The sequence below is a fragment of the Geotrypetes seraphini genome, chromosome 15, assembly GCF_902459505.1.
Source record: "Geotrypetes seraphini chromosome 15, aGeoSer1.1, whole genome shotgun sequence".
Taxonomy (NCBI): Eukaryota; Metazoa; Chordata; class Amphibia; order Gymnophiona; family Dermophiidae; genus Geotrypetes; species Geotrypetes seraphini.
Window position 1 is genome coordinate 24,344,932 of NC_047098.1, and position 20,340 is coordinate 24,365,271.

The 20,340-nt window shown below is 42.5% G+C and overlaps 1 protein-coding gene across 9 annotated transcripts in view; it reads right to left on the minus strand.

The window, feature by feature from the left end:
- Positions 1–20,340, minus strand: part of RERE (arginine-glutamic acid dipeptide repeats) — a 468,133-nt gene that overhangs the window by 52,606 nt on the left and 395,187 nt on the right. For all 9 annotated transcript variants that reach the window (XM_033922383.1, XM_033922386.1, XM_033922385.1 and 6 more), the window contains 2 exons: positions 11,989–12,069; positions 5,580–5,742 (listed from right to left, as the gene is read on the minus strand). In XM_033922383.1, coding sequence (XP_033778274.1) covers positions 5,580–5,742; positions 11,989–12,069 — 244 coding nt within the window. The remainder of the gene's footprint in view (positions 1–5,579; positions 5,743–11,988; positions 12,070–20,340) is intronic.

The following is a 20,340-nucleotide window of genomic DNA, read 5'->3' on the forward strand; positions in this document are numbered from 1 at the left end:
GGATCCTGCATGTGGAAAGAGGAGCATTTCTGAAAATGCTATCCTGAAGGATCTGGATTTCAGTTTTTTACTTAAAAGCCTAAATTTGGCTTCTAGAACCTCCCTCCCACATTTTCCTATGTCAATGGTACCTACATGTACCAAGATAGCTAGCCCCTCCACAGCACTATCTAAAACCCTATCTAGGTGATGCGTGAGGTCTGCTACCTTTGTACCAGGCAGGCAAGTGATTAGGTGAACTTCATGCCTACTAGCCACCAAGCTATCAACCTAATTATTGAAACACCAACTACAACAGCTGTCCTAACCTTTCCTTCCTGGGCAGAGAAGCCCCTGAAGACTCAATACCCTGTTGTTTTAATCATTCCCAAAATAAATGCACTATCCAATCTTGTCTGTTTTGAATAGATTATAAGCTCTGTTAAGCAGGGACTCGCTCTTGTGTGCATAAATGTTATGTATATCTTGTAGCGCTATAGAAATGATTAGTAGTAGTAGTAATAGTATATGAAAGAGGAGCAGTTCCCCGGTAAATGTATAATTTGCCTAGATGTGTATTTTCAAAAAGATATACATATATCAGGCTATTTAAATTGGTAAATGCACAGATATCCATATATTTGTGGGCCATGTTAGAGAAGCAAGGACAGACAAGAAAATCAGTGGTGATATTCAGAGATTCTAGTTAAGTTACATATCTATCTAGTTTAGGCCTATCAAACAGGAGGCCTAAACTAAACAGAGTGCTCAATGCATTGTCCATATATGAAATGCTGCTACCTATCTGGATAGTGATGTTAAATACATGAATTAAGCTGATCATTGCCCTGCAATGGCAAAAGGAAACAAGTGTCTATTTTTATGAAGCGCTCGCTTCCTTTTGCAATTGCAGGACAAAACAGTGCTGGCATTTAATAAGACAGTGACTATGAAAATCTATCCCTATTGGTGCAGTTCATACTGCAAAACTGGATCCAAGATCAGGGTGAGGGGCCCAAAAGCATAACTTGACAGGGTGCCAACACCTCTTGAGCCAGACCTAGGGGGTCTTGCAGTGGGAAAGCATAATTACTCATCTGTAGCAGATGTTCTCTAAGGACAGCAGGCAGATATTTTCACATAAGTGTGACATCATCCATGGAGCCTGGCATGGACATGTACCAAAGTGTACTTTAGCACTGCCCATACTGCATGTGTCTTCTTGCCCATCAGCTCGCAGGACCTCAGTTTAGTCCAAAAGCCAAGAAACCAATTAGGGCAGGTGGGTAGATTGAGAGAATATCTTCCTGCTGTCCTCAGAGAATATCTGCTACAGGTGAGTAACTATCCTTTCTCTAAGAACAGACAGTATTATTCTCACATATAGGACTTCCAAACTGCCAGGTTCATGCCTCTAGGAAGAGGATTAAATATAACCATCATGAGGCTGGTGAAACCCCTGAAGATTGAGGGAAGATGGGTTTTAAAGAGAATAAATTTTTGAGAACTGCCTGACCAAACTGACCGTCTCTTATAGAATGCTGATCTAAGGAGTAATCAGAAGTAAATGTGTGGACCGAGAACCAAGTAGCTGCTTTGCCGATATCCTCAACGGGAGTGGAGCAAAAATGGGCAATAGAATTGACCATAGAATGGTGACACAGCCATCCAGCATCAGCCCAGTCTGAGAATATGCAAAGGATATACAGTCTGCTAACCAGCATGATAGAGTCCGCTTAGTAACCGAACTCCCAGTCTGTTAGAGTCAAAGGAGACAAATAGCTGTCATGTAGTCCTATGCGGTTTGGTGCAATTTTGGTAGTAGGCAAGAGTTCATTTACAGTCTAGGGTGTGGAGAGTTGACTCTGTAGGATGAGCATGTGGTTTTGGAAAGAAAATAAGGCAAAACAATGGACTGGTTGAGATGAAATTCAGAGACTACCTTTGGCAGAAACTTCGGGTGAGTACGCAGGATAACCCTATTGAGGTAAAATCTGGTATAGGGTGCATTTGAAACTAGTACTTGCAATTCACTGACTTGATGCACAAAGGTAAATGCAATGAGGAACATAACTTTCTAGGTGAGATGCTTCAGTGAAGCGGACAAGAGCGGTTCAAAGGGAGGCTTTATCAGCATGGAAAGAACAACATTCAAATCCCAAACAAGCAGCGGTCTAAATTTGGAGACTAGTGGATGCACAGATATGGGTTTGTTATCCAAGTTGGCATGAAAAGCACTGATTGCACTGAGATGTACACATTCTGAAAATGTTTGAAGTCCAGAATTGGAAAGATGAAGGAGATAGTACAGCACAGATAGTAGAGGGCAGGTGCTTGAATCCATTAAGTGAAAATCATACCAGAGAGTAAAATGTGTCCATTTAAACTGATAACAGTATCTAGTAGAAGGGTTTCGGGATGCTTGAATAATGCCCAAGACTGGAGATGAAAGTGGATAGGTATCTATGTCTGGGAAGACAGATACCAGGCTGAGAGTGCTAATGAGTGTAGATTAAGGTGAAGGAGAGAGCATTCATTCTGAGTAGAGTTGGAAATAATTGAAGAATGATGGGTTCCTGCATGGTGAGTTGCAGGAGGAGAAGAAACCAGGCATGAAGTGGCCAACATGGCACAATAAGAACCATGGAGGTGTTCTCTTGGTGAAGTTTGAGTGGAGTTTTCCTAATTAGTGGAAGTAGAGGGAACACATAGAGGAGGCGATCTCACCAGTTGAGGAGAAAGGCATCTAATCTGAGATGGTTGGGAGTGAAAAGTCTGGAGCAGTATAGCGGCAGCTTGTGGTAGCAAAGACTTTGGGAGTCCCTCACAATGCAAAAATCTGACATATGACTGAAGTGAATACTTGTGAGGCTGGAGGAATTTGGGGAGGAGCCGGGCGTCTTGGTGCATGTAGGTACCAATGACATGGGAAAATGTGGGAGGGAGGTTCTGGAAGAAGCCAAACTTAGGCTCTTAGCTAGAAAGCTGAAATCCAGATCCTGCAGGGTAGTATTTTCAGAAATGCTCCCAGTTTCACATGCAGGACTGAAGAGACAGGCAGAACTCCGAAGTCTCGATGTGTGGTTGAGACGATAGTGCAGGGATGAGGGATTTCGATTTGTTAGGAACTGGGCAACCTTCTGAGAAAGGGGAAGGTTGGTGATGCTCTTCAGGAGAAAGTCAAAAAGACTGTTGAGACTTTGAAGGGTGAGACAGCTGAGATTTTTGTTGTCTCTGCTGACGCCGCCGCCTCTGGTTTAAAGGATGTGATGAGGAGGAAGATTGAGAGTAGCAACACCTGGAGGTGTAACAGGGCTGTTGTCTATAAGGTGCAGTATATTTATGGGAAGATTGTACAAGGAATATTTGAGAGGTGGTCCTGGACAATGGACTCTAGGTCAGAGATACAAAGCCAAGCCTGTCTGCGCATAACAATAGAAACTGCTGATGTTCTAGATTTGTCAAAAGCGTCGAAGGCATTCTTGACCATACATAGCCTTGTTTCTAAAAAGGTTCTTAGTCAGTTGTTGGAAAGCCTTCTGTTGATCTGAAGGAAAGTGTTACTGGAATTTTGGTAGTTGCTGAATTAGAGATTTAAGGTAGAATGTCTTGTAGAAATTGTAATTTAGTATGCGGTTGATAAGCATGGAAGATTGGAAAACACGCCTCTCAAACCTGTCCAAAGTCCTGCTTTCCCTACCAGGAAGAGTGCTGACATAGATAGGAATGTGAGCTATGAGTAAGTTTTAGAGCTGTTTCCACTACTAAGGATTGGTGTTATAGTTGGTGGGGGTAGAATGGAGTCTTTATTGTGTGTCTAATTTGTGAGGAGCTACAGAGACTGAGTGGAGTCTCCCAGTTTTTTTACACAATCCTTGGGCCATTTATCATAAACTAAAGCCTCCATGAGTTCACTCAAAGCTCCTGCTCAGCTTCCATATGGATTGGAAGAGCTAAGTCCATCTGTCTGATGAAAGCTATAAATGAGAGACTTTCTGGTGGGGATCTTCTCCTAGGGAGAAGAGGTGAAGGATCTGATGGAATTCTATGACTCCTCAGCAGAAACGTCAACCTCAGATAAGTGGATGGAGAGATACAAGTCAAAGTCTTCGACATGAAGTCTTCTGGTAGAATAGAATATAGAGCACTGAGGAGAACATTGTGAAGAACATGGCGAAATGGTGTGTCAAGAGTGCCTTGAGCAAGATGAAGAGTGTGAGAGGAGGCCTGGGAGGTATGCCTGGATAAGGAGGCATGTCGTGAATGATGCTGAGGTGTCGACATCGAGGCAGTGTAGGATCCAAATCAGACTCTTATTGCCTTATATCAGACTGGGCTGAGGTCTACTGCATCAGAGGAGGCAGCATCTGAGATTGCAGTAAGGATGCCAACTCCTGCTGTGACAGCATTTTTAGCTGTTCTTGAAGCGAAGATGCCGGTCCAATGTTGACAAAGGTACAGTCGATTGATGACTGATGTCGAGGTGTTGGAGACTTAGGTGCAGAAGGGCATTGGTATGGAAAGAGCATCTGCAGAGCACTCCAATTGTCGACGCTTTTGAGGTGTTGGAAGATGGTAAGGAGGTGGAAGTCCGTCTAGGAAGTGTTTGTGCCTCTGTCTTTTTCCAGGGATCCTTCAACGCCCGATGCACAGAGGAAGAAGAACCTCCCCAAGAAGGCACTGGAGTTTGCAAAGTTGATGCAGGCATCGATGTCGATGCTGGAGGCAGCTGAGCTACCAATACCGAATCACTAGGCATTGAAGACATAGAACTGAAAACTTTCCAAATTGAAGTTGTAAAGCTTTTAGAGCTCTCTTTTTCACGTGACCACAGAAATTACAAGAAATGTCCTGATGTTCTGGACCAAGACACTGCATACACCAGTTGTGAGGGTCCAAATCCAAGATGGTCCTATTACATCACGTATACTTCTTGAACCCACTATGTATTGGGGACATCAATGGAAATACCGCTAATGCAAAATCAAAGGGCTCAATTGTAAGGGAGGTTGAGTAGAACTGTAACTGAAAATGAGTCAACATTTTCGGCAGAGCCGGAAGGTGGAAAACCACCTGAAGGCCCAAGAAAAAGGAAACTTAAAAAAAAAAGGGGGGGGGAACAAAGAAAGAAAAAAAGGGAAGGGAAGGCTCAAAAGTAGAGAACATTTAAAGCATTTTGAAGTGTTTGGAAAACCACAACTTTTTTGCTCTGCAGAAAACAAAGACAGAAGGAGCCGACGTTGGGTGGTAAGGCACACATGCGATCTAGGGAGCACTAAAGTTTTTTTAAAAGTGACAGTACACTTTAGTATATGTCCATGCCAAGCTCTGTAGACACTGCACATAGGTGAGAATATACTGCCTGCTTGTCTTCGGAGAATGAGTTCTTAACCAGTCCTCTGTGTTGCACCAGTCACTGCAATTTCAAGCCTCATCATAAACACACTACAGACAATGTAAAGATCTAATCTGTCATAGGTGTGCTTATATCTTAAACACAGGGATATACAGAAACCCTTATGTTTTGTGCTACCAGGCATGTTTCTCCATATTTAAAATTCAGAATCCCAATAAAGCAAAATCATGGCTCTAACACTTACAGAACTCGCTGGATGGGGGTCTTGAGGGGGTGTTGACAGGTGTTGTTGCTGTGCGAGTTTTAATTCTGCGAAACACAGCCTGCCTCCTGTGCCTGCGGTGAGCCCTGGAACTTGCTGCCTCTGGTGTTTTCTTCCAATAGTAATAGAAAGTGATCAGTTCTCCCTACACAAAAGAAAAGAAGAGGTCACATGGAGAATTCCACCAGCAGTACCTCTCAACAGGGAGACATGCAAATAAGCCACAGCAGAGAACACCTGGTTCGAGAGTGAGGTTCCTGTCATGGTATGTGCAATGCTTCCGTTAATCACTTGTATGACTATATCTCTGATTTAAAAGGTTTTTCTTTCTGTGTTGGTGGGGGATAAAGCTTAGTAAATCAGATCCCAGACTATTAAATGTAGACATTAAAGGTATAACTAAGTAAAACAGCAAAACAAAGCAGATATAGAACGAAAGATTAGGTTCTTACCTTTGCTAATCTTATTTCTTGTAAATCCACGCTCTATTCCTGGACAATTGGGTTATGCATCCTCAATCGTAAGACTGCTTGTAGGAAGCCCAATTACATAATTTTTCCAGATCCTATCCTCTTACCTCAAGACTACCCTCAGGGATTTAGTTTGTAGAAAAGCAGATAGTCACCTGTAAGGGATACAGACAAAAGGGAGGGGTATGGGGAAACTCCCTGACAAATCAGTTTAATCTGCTCATAACATGAAATATCATGACAATCATAAACAATTAAATACAGGTTATTGAACAGCATAAACCTGAAATAAACCGTGCTATAAGGAGATGCAGCCTGCACTAACAGAAGGGGGTGCTACAACTAGGTACTTCCAATGCAAAGTGCGAAACATAGTCTGATGGTACTCTTAGAAAGGCTGGTCAGGAAACCAGAAGTTCAGCTTAACAGTACTTGTTAAGGCACACAATTCGCATCTCCCATGGCGGGATCTAGGAATAGAGAATAGATTTACAAGAAAGAAGATTAGCAAAGGTAAGAACCTAATCTTTCATCCTTGTACAATGCCGCTCTATTCCTGGACAAGTGGGACGTAACAAAGCCGACCTGTAGAGTCATGGTGAGACTGATGAGCCTGCTGCCAAAATGGAGGAGCCAAAAGAAGCAGCCTGCTCGGCCACCACATCAATCCTGTAAAACTTGGTAAAGGTAATCAAGGATGACCAGGTAGCAGCCCTGTAAATCTCTTCCAGTGAGATCGCCGATGACTCAACCCAGGAAGAGGAAACACCTCTAGTAGAATGAGCCCTGTTAGAAACAGGGGGCTTCTTTCTGGCCGCGATATAAGCAGATGAAATAGCCATGTGAATCCATCTGGAAATAGTGGCTTTTGAGGCTGGCCTGCCCTTACAGGCAGAACTAACCAACACAAACAGGTGGTCAGAGACCCAAAACTCATTCGTAACCTCCAAGAAGGGAAACAAAATCATGCGCACATCCAGCAACCACCAGTCCTGTTCCATCGACCTGGAGGGAGAAAAGGTAGGAAGACGAACCTCCTGATTAATGTGCTAGAGACCACTTTTGGAAGAGAGGAGGGAACAGTGCGCAGAAACATGCTGGAAACCATGATCCTAAGAAAAGGATTCCGGCAGGATAAAGCCTGAAGCTTAGAAACTCTGCGGGTGGAAGTCATGGCCACCGGGAAGACCGCCTTAACAATGAGATCCATTAAGAATACTTGCTCTAAAGGCTCTTAAGGCAAGCGAGTCAGAGACCAGAGCACAAGATTGAGATTCCAAGTATTAAAGATCAACTTAAATCTTCCAAGTTGCTTCAGGACACTTTAATTAAGGATAATATAAATCTAAGAAGGAAGATAGACACATCTGAAAATTTCTCTAGGAATAATAATTTAAGATTGATTAATTTTCCACGAATTTCAACAGTGACTCCAAGAGAAATGTTAAAGTGGTATTTGCTGGAGATATTGGAAGTATCGGAAGATTCATTACCTCCTTTCACCCAGGTCTATTATTTACCTAATAAAAATCAGGATCTTCAAGAAAAAACTCAGGGACCAATTGATGTATCTGCTTTACTTGAACTATCTGATAAAGAAGTTGCAATACCTGCTACATTGATTGTGACCTTGGCTATTACGTTGGATAAGAATTGGCTTTTGAGACTATTCTTCAAAAATAAAGAGAAAAAGTTTCTTGACTTTAAGATACAAATGTTCCCAGATTTGGCAAGAGATACACAAAGACGTAGAAAGGAGTTTCTATTATTAAAACCTGAAGTTTTGGCTCTTGGGGGAACTTTCTATCTTCGTCATCCCTGCAAATGTATAGTTCAATATAATTCTCAGAAATATGTTTTCTTTGAGCCAAACCAGTTGACGGCCCTTCTCTCCTTGTCCCGCCTGGAGAAGGGGAAAGAATGAGGGCTTCAAGATATTAGACGCCTGAACATCAGTTAACCACGTACCAATTATCTTTAATTAATATTTCTTTGTTAATTCCATTTATTTTACATCACGGATCATATGGTGGACTTGAGAGATTATACAAAATTTGGTTTCTATGTAAATTTATGAGGTTTTTCTTTGTTCTTTTGTTGTAATCACTTTCTGTACAAGATTTATCTTGATTTGTTAATTTGAAATTTATAAATAAATAATAATTTTAAAAAAAGGATCAGTAAGACCATGTGGGTCTGCTCTGATCAGATTTTTGTCAGATTCAAAAACAGCTATTCATGAACTAAAATGTTTGCATGCAAATAATTTACACAGAGGTTCGCTGTAATCCCCGACTTCAATTGATCACTGTGAGAGCAACTCTCACACATGCTAGGAGCTGGCAAGGGAAGCCCAACCAGCTGAGAGGCAGGGAAACCCTCTTGGCACTCAGCTGTTCAGGGCAGGAAACCTTTTTTTTTTAATGGGCACAGTTGCTGTACGTGTTACACATGCACAATATCTGTCCCCATTAAAAAAAGAAGCCTCCCTCCACTAATGATGACCCTCCCCGACGACAGCAGCACTAGGAATCATACACACCCTCCCCCCCCGCAGGAGGGATGCCCATTCCCTACTGCCATGCCGTCACCCACCCCCATGCGAGAAAAAAAAAATGGTAGGAGGGATGCATCAATCGCTTGGCTAGTTTGCATGGGGTTTTGGCTCATTTGCATGGCCAAATCGGAAAATTGGTGATCGAGGGGAAAAAACATGCCACGAGTCATTTTGTGTATCAGGGCGGCAAATGTGATCATCGCTAAAGCAGTCAAAAAAGGTTTAGCGATGATCGCTGGCTTTAGTGCATCTGGGCCTCAGTGTCAATTCATAATTTCAATACAACTATATTCCATGAGGTACATTCATATCTGCAGTTAAACAGTTTAACAATGTAAGCTTTGAATGGAATTTCATCTAGTTTATTCCCCGATCTTGCTCATCTTGTTTTTAGGCTACCCACTGCAGATCTCTTACATCAAATTCAAAAGGTATGACATTAAAGAAAGAGAAGCACCTCCACACTCACACACACAAAAGAGTACCGTATTTTCGCGGATATAACGCGCGCGTTATACGTGATTTTACGTACCGCGCATACCCCTCGCGCGTTATATGCCTGAGCGCGGTATACAAAAGTTTTTAAACATAGTTCCCACCCCGCCCGACGCCCGATTCACCCCCCCAGCAGGACCGCTCGCACCCCCACCCCGAACGACCGCTCGCACGCGCTCCCACCCGCACCCGCATCCACGATCGGAGCAAGAGGGAGCCCAAGCCCTCTTGCCCGGCCGACTCCCCGACGTCCGATACATCCCCCCCCCCCCGGCAGGACCACTCGCACCCTCACCCCGAAGGACCGCCGACTCCCCAACAATATCGGGCCAGGAGGGAGCCCAAACCCTCCTGGCCACGGCGACCCCCTAACCCCACCCCGCACTACATTACGGGCAGGAGGGATCCCAGGCCCTCCTGCCCTCGACGCAAACCCCCTCCCCCCAACGACCGCCCCCCCCCAAGAACCTCCGCCCGTCCCTCAGCCGACCCGCGACCCCCCTGGCCGACCCCCCCACCCCCCTTCCCCGTACCTTTGGAAGTTGGCCGGACAGACGGGAGCCAAACCCGCCTGTCCGGCAGGCAGCCAACGAAGGAATGAGGCCGGATTGGCCCATCCGTCCTAAAGCTCCGCCTACTGGTGGGGCCTAAGGCGCGTGGGCCAATCAGAATAGGCCCTGGAGCCTTAGGTCCCACCTGGGGGCGCGGCCTGAGGCACATGGGCCAAACCCGACCATGTGTCTCAGGCCGCGCCCCCAGGTGGGACCTAAGGCTCCAGGGCCTATTCTGATTGGCCCACGCGCCTTAGGCCCCACCAGTAGGCGGAGCTTTAGGACGGATGGGCCAATCCGGCCTCATTCCTTCGTTGGCTGCCTGCCGGACAGGCGGGTTTGGCTCCCGTCTGTCCGGCCAACTTCCAAAGGTACGGGGAAGGGGGGTGGGGGGGTCGGCCAGGGGGGTCGCGGGTCGGTCGGAGGTTCTTGGGGGGGGCGGTCGTTGGAGGGGGGGGGGTTTGCGTCGAGGGCAGGAGGGCCTGGGATCCCTCCTGCCCGTAATGTAGTGCGGGGTGGGGTTAGGGGGTCGCCGTGGCCAGGAGGGTTTGGGCTCCCTTCTGGCCCAACTACACAAAGTACGGGGAAGGCGGGTGGGGGTGTCGTGGGGGTCGGCCAGGGGGGTCGCGGGTCGGCTGGGGGACGGGCGGAGGTTCTTGGGGGGGGGCGGTCGTTGGGGGGACGGGGTTTGCGTCGAGGGCAGGAGGGCCTGGGATCCCTCCTGCCCGTAATGTAGTGCGGGGTGGGGTTAGGGGGTCGCCGTGGCCAGGAGGATTTGGGCTCCCTCCTGGCCCAATATAGTCGGGGAGTCGGCGGTCCTTCGGGGTGGGGGTGCGAGTGGTCCTGCCGAGGGGGGAGAAGAATCGGACGTCGAGGGGGGGCATCAGGCTTTCAGGATGGGGACAGGACTTCAAGGGGGGACAGGCAGACCTTCAAGGGGGGACAGGCAGACCTTCAAGGGGGGACAGGACTTCAAGGGGGACAGGCACGGAGAGGCGGGGCAGTGCACCGAAAGTCAGGGCGGGTGAACGGTGAGTCGGGGCAACCAGAGGAGAGTCGGGGCAGTGCACCGAAAGTCAGGGTGAGTCGGGGCAACCAGAGGAGAGTCGGGGCAGTGCACCGAAAGTCAGGGTGAGTCGGGGCAACCAGATGAGAGTCGGGGAGGGCGAAAGGAGAGTCGGGGTGGCCAGAGGAGAGTCGGGCAGCATGCGCGTTATATGCCTGAGCGCGGTATAGAAAAGTTTTTGTACATATCATCGTGATTTCTGCGCGCTATACCCCTGTGCGCGTTTTACAATGGTGCGCGTTATATCCGCGAAAATACGGTAAATCCTAGAGAAATCTTAAAAGTGTTCTATGTGGTTCATTCACCACATAGCAAACAAAATCCTAAGCAACATCTCATCCCTCATCTAACAGAAAGAAATCAGAGTATGTTTCCACAGTATACAGTATAGTAGAATAGTATGTATAAATGCAGCATAACCAGACAGGCAAATATTCTTTAGAGTACACATATTAGTCTGGTATAATAAAATTTTGGCACAAATGGCACCTTACACACTAAAATTTACTAACACATGAGCTTTCAAGGACAAGAGTCCACTTCATCAGATGTATTAAGTGCTGTTCAATTCATGAGTACATATTTATAAAAATGCATGGGAGTGGGATACAAAAATAAATTACTGTTATTTTGCATTAGCTTAATTTTTTGTCCCTCTCCCTCCCCATGAATTTTCTTACATATGTATTCATGTCCCAAGCTTCACTTCAAGCATTTGATGAAGTGGAGGACCATCGAGGTACATAATGCAGGATATATAAATAAAGGCAGTCCAATATGTCTGTCGGGAGGGGGGAAGGGGCATAGGATAAGACATGCAAACAAGAGAAGATAAAAGCAGGTTGCAGTCTCAAGTTGAAAAGGTAGATGGAACCTAGTCTTACAGGAAAGTTTAGCTGCTGGAGAAATCTAAAGTCAATCTGGGCATATGGAAAGGACAGAATCAGGTCAGCCATGGGAGACAGGTGCAGCAGCAGGAGTGGCCTACATGTAAAAGATAAGACAGAAGCAGACGGTCCTGTGCAAATGAGGAGGGAATGTAGATAGGCTGGCTCTTTGCTAGTCAGCCCTCTACAATGGCTAGAGAAGGGGAGAAGAGTGTGTGTGTGTGTGTGTATTTTGGGGGGAGGGGGATAGGGAGAGAGAGAGTTAGTGAAGAGGTTTAGTGTAGCATCAGCCAGAGAAAGAAAACAGATGAATACATTGGGCCAGAAACGTTATGCAGTATGGGGTGTTGCTAGTAGTTTCTTACCGTCTCCTTGTTAGGTAGCAACTCCTTGCGGATCCGGAAGAAGTTCTTGCCATACTGTCGCAATCCCTTGATGAAACGTTTCTGCGGGAAAGGAGCAGAAAAGGTGATCAGAAGGTTACATTTGCTGTTGGCTGAGAGCCGCAAGGGGCCTGGCATCTGCATCCATTTCTTCCTAGAACATCTGGGAGTGCATGGCAAAAATCCAGCCAAAAGAGCGCGCAGCAAAACCAGGTCAGAAGCACGAGGACCTCAGGTAGATCTAACTTAAAACTTGTTAAAAAGAAATAGCAGTGAAAGTAATCAATATGCACACTAGTTAAGCACTGAAAGGGAAGTGCCAAAGACCATAGAAACGCAGCTTCACTTTTACTCTTATCTCCCTCAGCCCCATCATATAATCACACATCAGGCTATGCCAGACAAGGGCAAACTACGGCCCGCGGGTCATATCCGGCCTGTTTAGTTTTTTAATCCGGACCGCCGTCCATCTGAACCCCGCCAACCACGAGCTCAGCTTCCATCCTTCCCCTCCTTGTGCAGCAGAACCCTTGAGCACCTGCCCCCACTGACCCTCCATCCTTCTCTCCCATCCGAACCCCGCCGACCGCGAGCCCTACATACATCCCTCCAGAGAAGCATTGGGCCTGGCAGCACTCTAAACAGGCTGCTTCGCGGCCTTCTCTCGTTGGGGAATTCCCTCTGCCGCATTACTGATGATGTCATAAGTAATGCGGCAAACGGAAGGCCACGAAGCAGCCTGTTTAGAGTGCTGCTGGCCCGATGCTGCTCTGGAGGGAGGTATGTAGGGCTCGCGGTCGGCAGGGTTCAGATGAGAGGGAAAGATGGAGGGTCAGCGGGGTTCGGCTGGGCAGTGGGTACTCAAGGGTTCTGCTGCACGAGGGAGGGAAGGATGGAAGCTGGGCAAGGGTTCTGCTGCACGAGGGAGGGAAGGATGGAAGCTGGGCAAGGGCTCTGCTGCACAAGGGAGGGAAGGATGGAAGCTGGGCAAGGGCTCTGCTGCACGAGGGAGGGAAGGATGGAAGCTGGGCAAGGGCTCTGCTGCACGAGGGAGGGAAGGATGGAAGCTGGGCAAGGGCTCTGCTGCACGAGGGAGGGAAGGATGGAAGATGGGCAAAGGCTCTGAAGCACGAGAGATGGGAGGGAGGGAAGGATACACGCTGGACCACCAGGCTATAAAGGAGACTTAAAAAGGTACGACAGGGCGGGGGGTGCTTTAAAAAGGTTCTGGGGGAATTTAAAAAGGTACGGCCCCTCTGTCAAATTTAAGAACCCATTGTGGCCCACCAGTCAAAAAGTTTGCCCACCCCTGGGCTATGCCCAGCAAATTACTTAAATAAGAAAGGACACTGGAAAATAGTCTCTGCTACGCCTCCTTTTCCTCCTACAACAATTGCATCTACTTGTGTTGTTAAAACTACAATCTGCAACAAGGGGGCAGGATGTTACAACACATACTCTAACTCAGGGGTGTCCAACCTGCGGCCCGAGGGCCACATGCGGTCCCTTGAAGTATTTTGTGCGGCCCCGTTCAAGGGCGATGCAGTGTTTTCCTCTGCTGCCCCCGGGTGCTTACCATCTTGCCAGCTCCCTCCTCTGTCTTGCTGCAGCATTTGCGCAGCCCCAGAAACATTTTTTTGGCCAATGCGGCCCAGGGAAGCCAAAAGGTTGGACACCCCTGCTCTAACTTATTTCATTAGGTGTGGGTGAGCAAACGCTGTCCTACTGCTGCTACTCATCTTTGCCCTTCGATCCTGCTTAAAAAAAAACAAAAAACACACACAAAAAAAGTTGCTGGGTATTTGAGTAGTAGGAGGGAGACAACTCCTAGAGAAGTTCTGAATATAAAATTTGAACATTTTACCCACACTATTTAAAAAATTCAGCATAGTTTATTTTATGGAGAATTTCTCCCTCAGTCCCTCAAAACATGAAGCCTCCCCAGTTTCAGTGGAGTGCAACGATCAGAGCACTACTTAGGCTTTGGTTTTATGCTGGTCAATCAATATCCACATTTGTTTTTTCAATCTCACAGCATAATTTCAGACCCCTGAGGAAGGCGTGTCTGTTGAAACATGGACCATGTTGTGTCCTTTCCATTTTATGTACATGTGGATTGTTATTGCAAACATTGACTGACTGAATAAATGCCTGCATCAAGAACATCTTCTCCAGGGGGCGTGGCTTTGGAGCGGACGAAAATGGCTGGGTAGTGGAGTTGCTCTGTGAAGACAAGCTAGTTGACAGAGAACATAGCCGGAAAAAATTTAAATTTCACTCTGAAAAGTGAGGCAGAGGTGGATAATGGCTTCGGGAAAGCAAAACAAAACTTTGGCGGCGGGGAGCAGCTCAGGAAGCGTGAAGCGATCAAAATTTGATACGGCTACACCGCTGTCAGTTCCGTTGCCGCCGGAGGATGTAGAAAACAAAGACATAATGAAAGAAATAAAGGCGGTAAAGGAAATAATATTGGAATGCGCTAAAAATATAAAAGAAGTCAAAGAAGAGGTAGTATGTTTATCAAATAAATTACAAGCGATGGAAATGAAAGTGGATCAAATTGATAAACGAGTGGAAAAGTGTGAGGAGGAAAGTATAAAGCACAAGGAACACAGTAAGGAAATTGAAGCACTGAAAAGGGAGCTGGAAGATTTGTCCAATAGGGAACGAAGGAGTAATTTAAGGGTGCTTGGGGTCCCGGAGGGAATTGAAAAGTCAGATCCAATTGGATTTTTAATTAATTTTTTGCCCAAGGTGCTCCCGTTGCAAAATAAATATCCGTTGGAAATAGAACGTGCACACAGGGTCCCAACGAGATTATCAAACAGCCAAAAAGGACCACGTCCACTGATCTTTAAGCTACTTAGATATCAGCAGGTAGCTGAAATAATTAAATTAGCTAAAGATAATAAAAACTTAAAGTGTCAGGATTCAAAGATTTATATAGTGCCTGACTTTGCTAGAGCAACGGCACAAAAGAGGAAACAGCTATTAGACTTGAGACCACAGCTGAGAAGTCTGGGTGCTAGATATGGGCTCATATACCCGGCAACTATGCGGGTCACTTATAAGAATAAAACTTTGAATTTTGATACTGCAGATAAACTTAAGGAGTTTCTGGAGCAGTGCGAATCACCAATGGCTACTTAGTAGAGATTTGGATGAAAGTATTTGTGTTCTTGGTTGAAATGTTTATTATTTGTTTGGAATTTATATGTTTTAAAAAAAGAAAAAAAAGTTAATGAGATTTTAAAGGCATGGCTGCAGTTGGATTTCAAATACATTCCACATTCTAATTTGTCAGGAGGCAAATAGAATGTAGCCTGTAAGAGTATAAGAGATGCAATATTACAGACCTTTTAAAAGACAGAGGTTAATAAGATGGATTATACTGACTTGCCATTTGGACAGACAGTCTGAGAAACGGTGGAGGATTGTGAATAACAGATTGAAGGAGATAAGTTCTAAATAGTACTGAGAAGGTATAAACTACAAGCAAGAGGACATTAAATAGAATGGATCTGCAAGCAAGATGAGAGTTAGACTGAGACTTTATATGCCTTACAATTATTATTTGCATAAAAGGAGAAGACTGCTGTGATATATGGAATAAGACATTGAAATGAAAATCTATAAATGCAGTATTTTTGAAGATGGTTCTGGTATATAGTTGGCCTGACCTTAAAATAAAAATGACAGAGATATGATGGTCAATAAAAAGGAACAGGGTTTATATATGCAGAATGTGAAAGACCTATGAATGATGCCACAAGTTTGGAATTGTGGTCATTATACATCTTTATGCAAATCATTTGGAAAGGAGATTTAAGGTGGATCAAAAGATGAAACTGAGAATGTATAAACAGTAGTGTGAGAGGATAGAAATTGATATGGAACTGCAAGCAAGAGGAGATTCGGAAGGAGATATTGTGGGACATATAGCATCTCATTACAAGAAGAGGAAATTTGTTGTTATGTATGGACTATAGTTTTGAAATTGCAAATATATTAATGCAACAAGAGTCATAATATTATTGTTTGTGCTAAAAATTGGTTTGACATTAATATAAATAATGGTAGATATGTGAGGAGGTAAAAAAAAAATAAAAATTAGAAGTTTTGGTAAAAATCAAAGGATGTAGGGAAAGTTTGGATGTTATAATTTAAGGCATATGATACAAGAGAATGTTGTGAATGGAGTGGAAATTAAAAGGGTAGCAAATATGCCAGTGTGAAATTTTAAGGAGGGTTATGTTAAAGGTATAAAATTTGTTGTGTTTGGGGAATTATTGACTTTTTGAAAAGAAAAGTCAGGAAGAAAGATTTCCATTATATATTTAATAATATTTAAAAGTGTTATTTAATTTGAGGGAATGTGATGTAGTCTGCCATGAAGGATGGATGTGGTTTGGATGATTGTAATTTTAAAATTTGATTTGATTATTTATGTATTTCAATATTATCTTAATGGTAATGAATGAGTAAAGAAGGGAGGGTTTATGAGAGATGAGGGGAAAGGAAAAGGGAAAAAGAAAAACTAAAAAAAACAAAAACAATTATTATTAAAAAAAAAAAAAAAAAAAAAGAGGTAAACCTTGATAAAGAAGTCATGTGTGATAAAGTGATTTTCATTTTAATATGATAATGATCTGGCTATTGGTTTAAAATTATAAATATAGCTTGTGGGGAGTTTATCTATTGCCTAGTCAAAGTGTGCGTTTCAAAGTTGGCAAATAATTCAAGGGAGGGAGGGGAGGGGGATTAAGAATATGGGAAGGGGTATAAGGGAGGGGATGGGGTTTAATAATAATTTTAAAATGGGGAAAAGAGGTTATAATATTGATGTGAGGAATATTATTGATTATTGTTTTGATTTATTATAATGACTTTAAAAATTTTTTCAATAAATGTTAATGGTCTCAACCACCCGATAAAAAGGAAAAAAGTATTGATATATTTAAAAAAACAGAATGCGGATGTCTATTTCATACAGGAGACTCACCTTAATGGAGATGAATCAAAAAAGTTAATTGGTAATTGGGTGAAGGATTGCTTTTTTGCACCAGCAGTGGGAAAAAAAGCTGGGGTAGCAATTTTAATAAATAAAAAATGTTCAGCAGGATTTAATATGGTAAATGCAGATAAATTAGGAAGATGGGTGCATGTGAACATGAGTATGGGCAATAATACTGTGGCGCTATTTAATGTGTACGTACCTAATTCGAATCAAATTGAATATTTTAAAACTCTACAACCAATAATTTTACCACTGGCTGCTAATAATTTGATAGTGGCAGGAGATTTTAATGCTGTTGTGGACCCTTTATTGGATAAAAAACCTAGTAAAATTTTAAAATCTTTAGGGTTGGATAATTTTATAAATTCTTGTAATTTAAAAGATATATGGAGAATTCTTCATTTTAATGATCGAGATTTTTCATTTTATTCACATGTTCATAAATCTTTTTCTAGAATTGATTATATTTTTGTTTCTCAGGGGCTAATACAAGATGTTACACAAGCCTCTATAGAACCAATAATTTTATCAGATCATGGAGGAGTGTGGATTTCTTTAAATTTTAATGACCCAGATAATGTTAGGCCGGTATGGAGATTTAATAATGCATTGCTTGCATATCCAAAATTTTGTGAAGAATTTCAATTAAAAATGGATGAATATTTTCAAAATAATATTACAGAGGAAATATCTACAGAAATAATATGGGATGCTTTTAAGGCAACGATGAGAGGGCAAATTATAACATTTTCAGCTTATTCTAAAAAACAATTAAATAAGCAATTTACGGAATTGGAACAAGAAATAAAAGATTTAGAATTAAAATTGATTAATAAGTGGGAGAATTCTACGTTGCAAACTTTATTAAAAGCAAAATATAAATATAATGAGATTTCTTCTAATTTGGCTAAAAAAAATATTATGTGTCAACAAGCTTTGTATTATGGTAGTTCAAATAAGGCGGGAAGACTATTGGCAAATTATCTTAAAGTGAAAAAAAGAAAGATGAAATTGAATGCAATAGAAGATGAAAAAGGTGAAACTCATTTTCAGATTGGTCCTATTTTAAAACAGTTTTTAAATTATTATAAAAACCTGTATTCTTCTGAGTCTTATTTAAATAAAGAAAAAGATGGTATAGAGTTTTTAAATAATATTGAAGGTCCGAAGATTCCTGATCATATAAAAAGAAGTTTGGAAAATCCAATATCTTTACAAGAATTACAAACAGCATTGAAGTCTCTTAGAGTGGGGACCGCTCCAGGTGGTGATGGTTTTACGGTAGAGTTTTATAAAACATTTCAAAATACTCTTTTACCTCATTTATTAAATTTATATCAGAATCAACTAAAGAAAGGTTGTATATCAGGCACTATGGCAGAATCATTAACTATTGTTTTGCCGAAGCCAAATAAAGATCCCATGTTGGTTTCAAATTACAGGCCTATTTCGTTGATAAATGTAGATGGTAAATTATTAGCCAAACTTTTGGCTACACGTTTGGCAAAAGCTCTTCCTCATATAGTTGGTATGAATCAAACAGGGTTTGTTGCTCAGAGACACTCTTCTAATAACACCAGATTGGCATTGCAAATGTTATATTTAACAAAAGAAATTGGAGATCCGGCTTTTTCTGTGTCTCTAGATGCAGAGAAAGCTTTTGATCGTGTGGAATGGACATTTATGTATCAGGCCATGGAGTGGTTTGGTATTGGTTCGGGATTTATACAAATGATTAAAACTCTGTATAGCTCTCCTGTTGCTAGATTATATATCAATAATAATTTTTCTGATTGTTTTAAATTGCAAAGGGGAGTTAGGCAGGGATGTCCTCTATCTCCTTTACTTTTTGATATAGTGCTTGAACCCTTATTACTAGCTATTCAACAGGAAGAGGAGATACAGGGTATTACGCATAAGGATAAAGAATATAAAGTTTCTGCATATGCGGATGATATATTACTTCATTTGAGGAATCCTGAAACAACCATTCCAAATTTATTGGATTTGATAGAAAAATTTGGAAAGTTTTCAGGATATAAAATAAATTGGACTAAATCAGAAGTTCTTCCTTTAAATGTGCATTGCACAAAAGGATTATTTGATTCATTCCCTTTTATATGGAAAGAAGAAGGAATAAAATACTTAGGTATATGGATAAAAAACACGATTGATGAGACAATTATAATGAATGAAAAAAGTTTATTGCAAAAAGTAACAGAGTTATGTGAGCAATGGAATCCATTACATTTATCTTGGTGGGGAAGAGTACAAACAGTCAAAATGATGATATTGCCTGTGGTTTGTTATCAAATGGGAATGATACCAGTTTTTTTTCAGGGGTCTTTTTACAAAAAGTTAAATAATATTCTTAGTAAATTTATTTGGCTGGGTAAAGCTGTAAGAATTGCTCTAGTGACTTTACAAAAACCAATTGAGGAGGGAGGGGTAAATTTTCCAAATTTTTATAGGTTTCATCAATCCTATATCTTGCGCCAAGGTATGTATTGGGTCCTCCCAGAACTCATGGAGAAGCTTCCAGATTGGTTATGGTTGGAGTGGCAGCTCATGTCTCCTATTAGGCTTCGTCATTTGATTAGTATTAAAATGCCTAGAATAAGAAAAAGTAATAGGATATTAATGGACACATGGACAACATTAAAGTATGTTAACAACTTAACTCCTATTACTATTCAAAAATCTACTTGTCAAAATATATGGCTGAACTCCAAGATACAAATAGGCGGTTTTATGATTGTCTGGAAGGATTGGATTGAAGCAGGAATACGTACTTTAAATGATGTTATTAATGATGGTAAGCTGCTGGAGTTTTCACAATTACAACATAAATTTGGACTTAATAAAAAACAAAGTTATAAATGGTTGCAATTGAAGCAGGCCATTCAGGCAGGGTTCCCTGAATGGAAATCTTTAAATATTCATTTTACTCTAGAATTCTTATGCTTCCAGGCAGATTTTATGGGTCACCAGGCCGCGCAGTGGTACAAAACATTGTCTGGATATTTAAATAAAAAACCAAGGACTGTACTTAGAGATATTTGGAGCATTGAGATTAAGCATCAAATTAATGCATCTCAATGGCCACGTATTTGGTCTTGGAGGATAAGATGTACAATGTCTGCGTCTATGAGGCAAACATGGTTTTTCCTGTTGCATAGAGCATTCTGGACCCCTGTTCGTTTACAAAAATTGGATTGCTCTAAGTCTAATAGATGTTGGCATTGTCATCTTGAGGCTGGAACTCTAGATCATCTATTATTTTATTGTCCGTTTATTAATAATTTTTGGAAATTGAT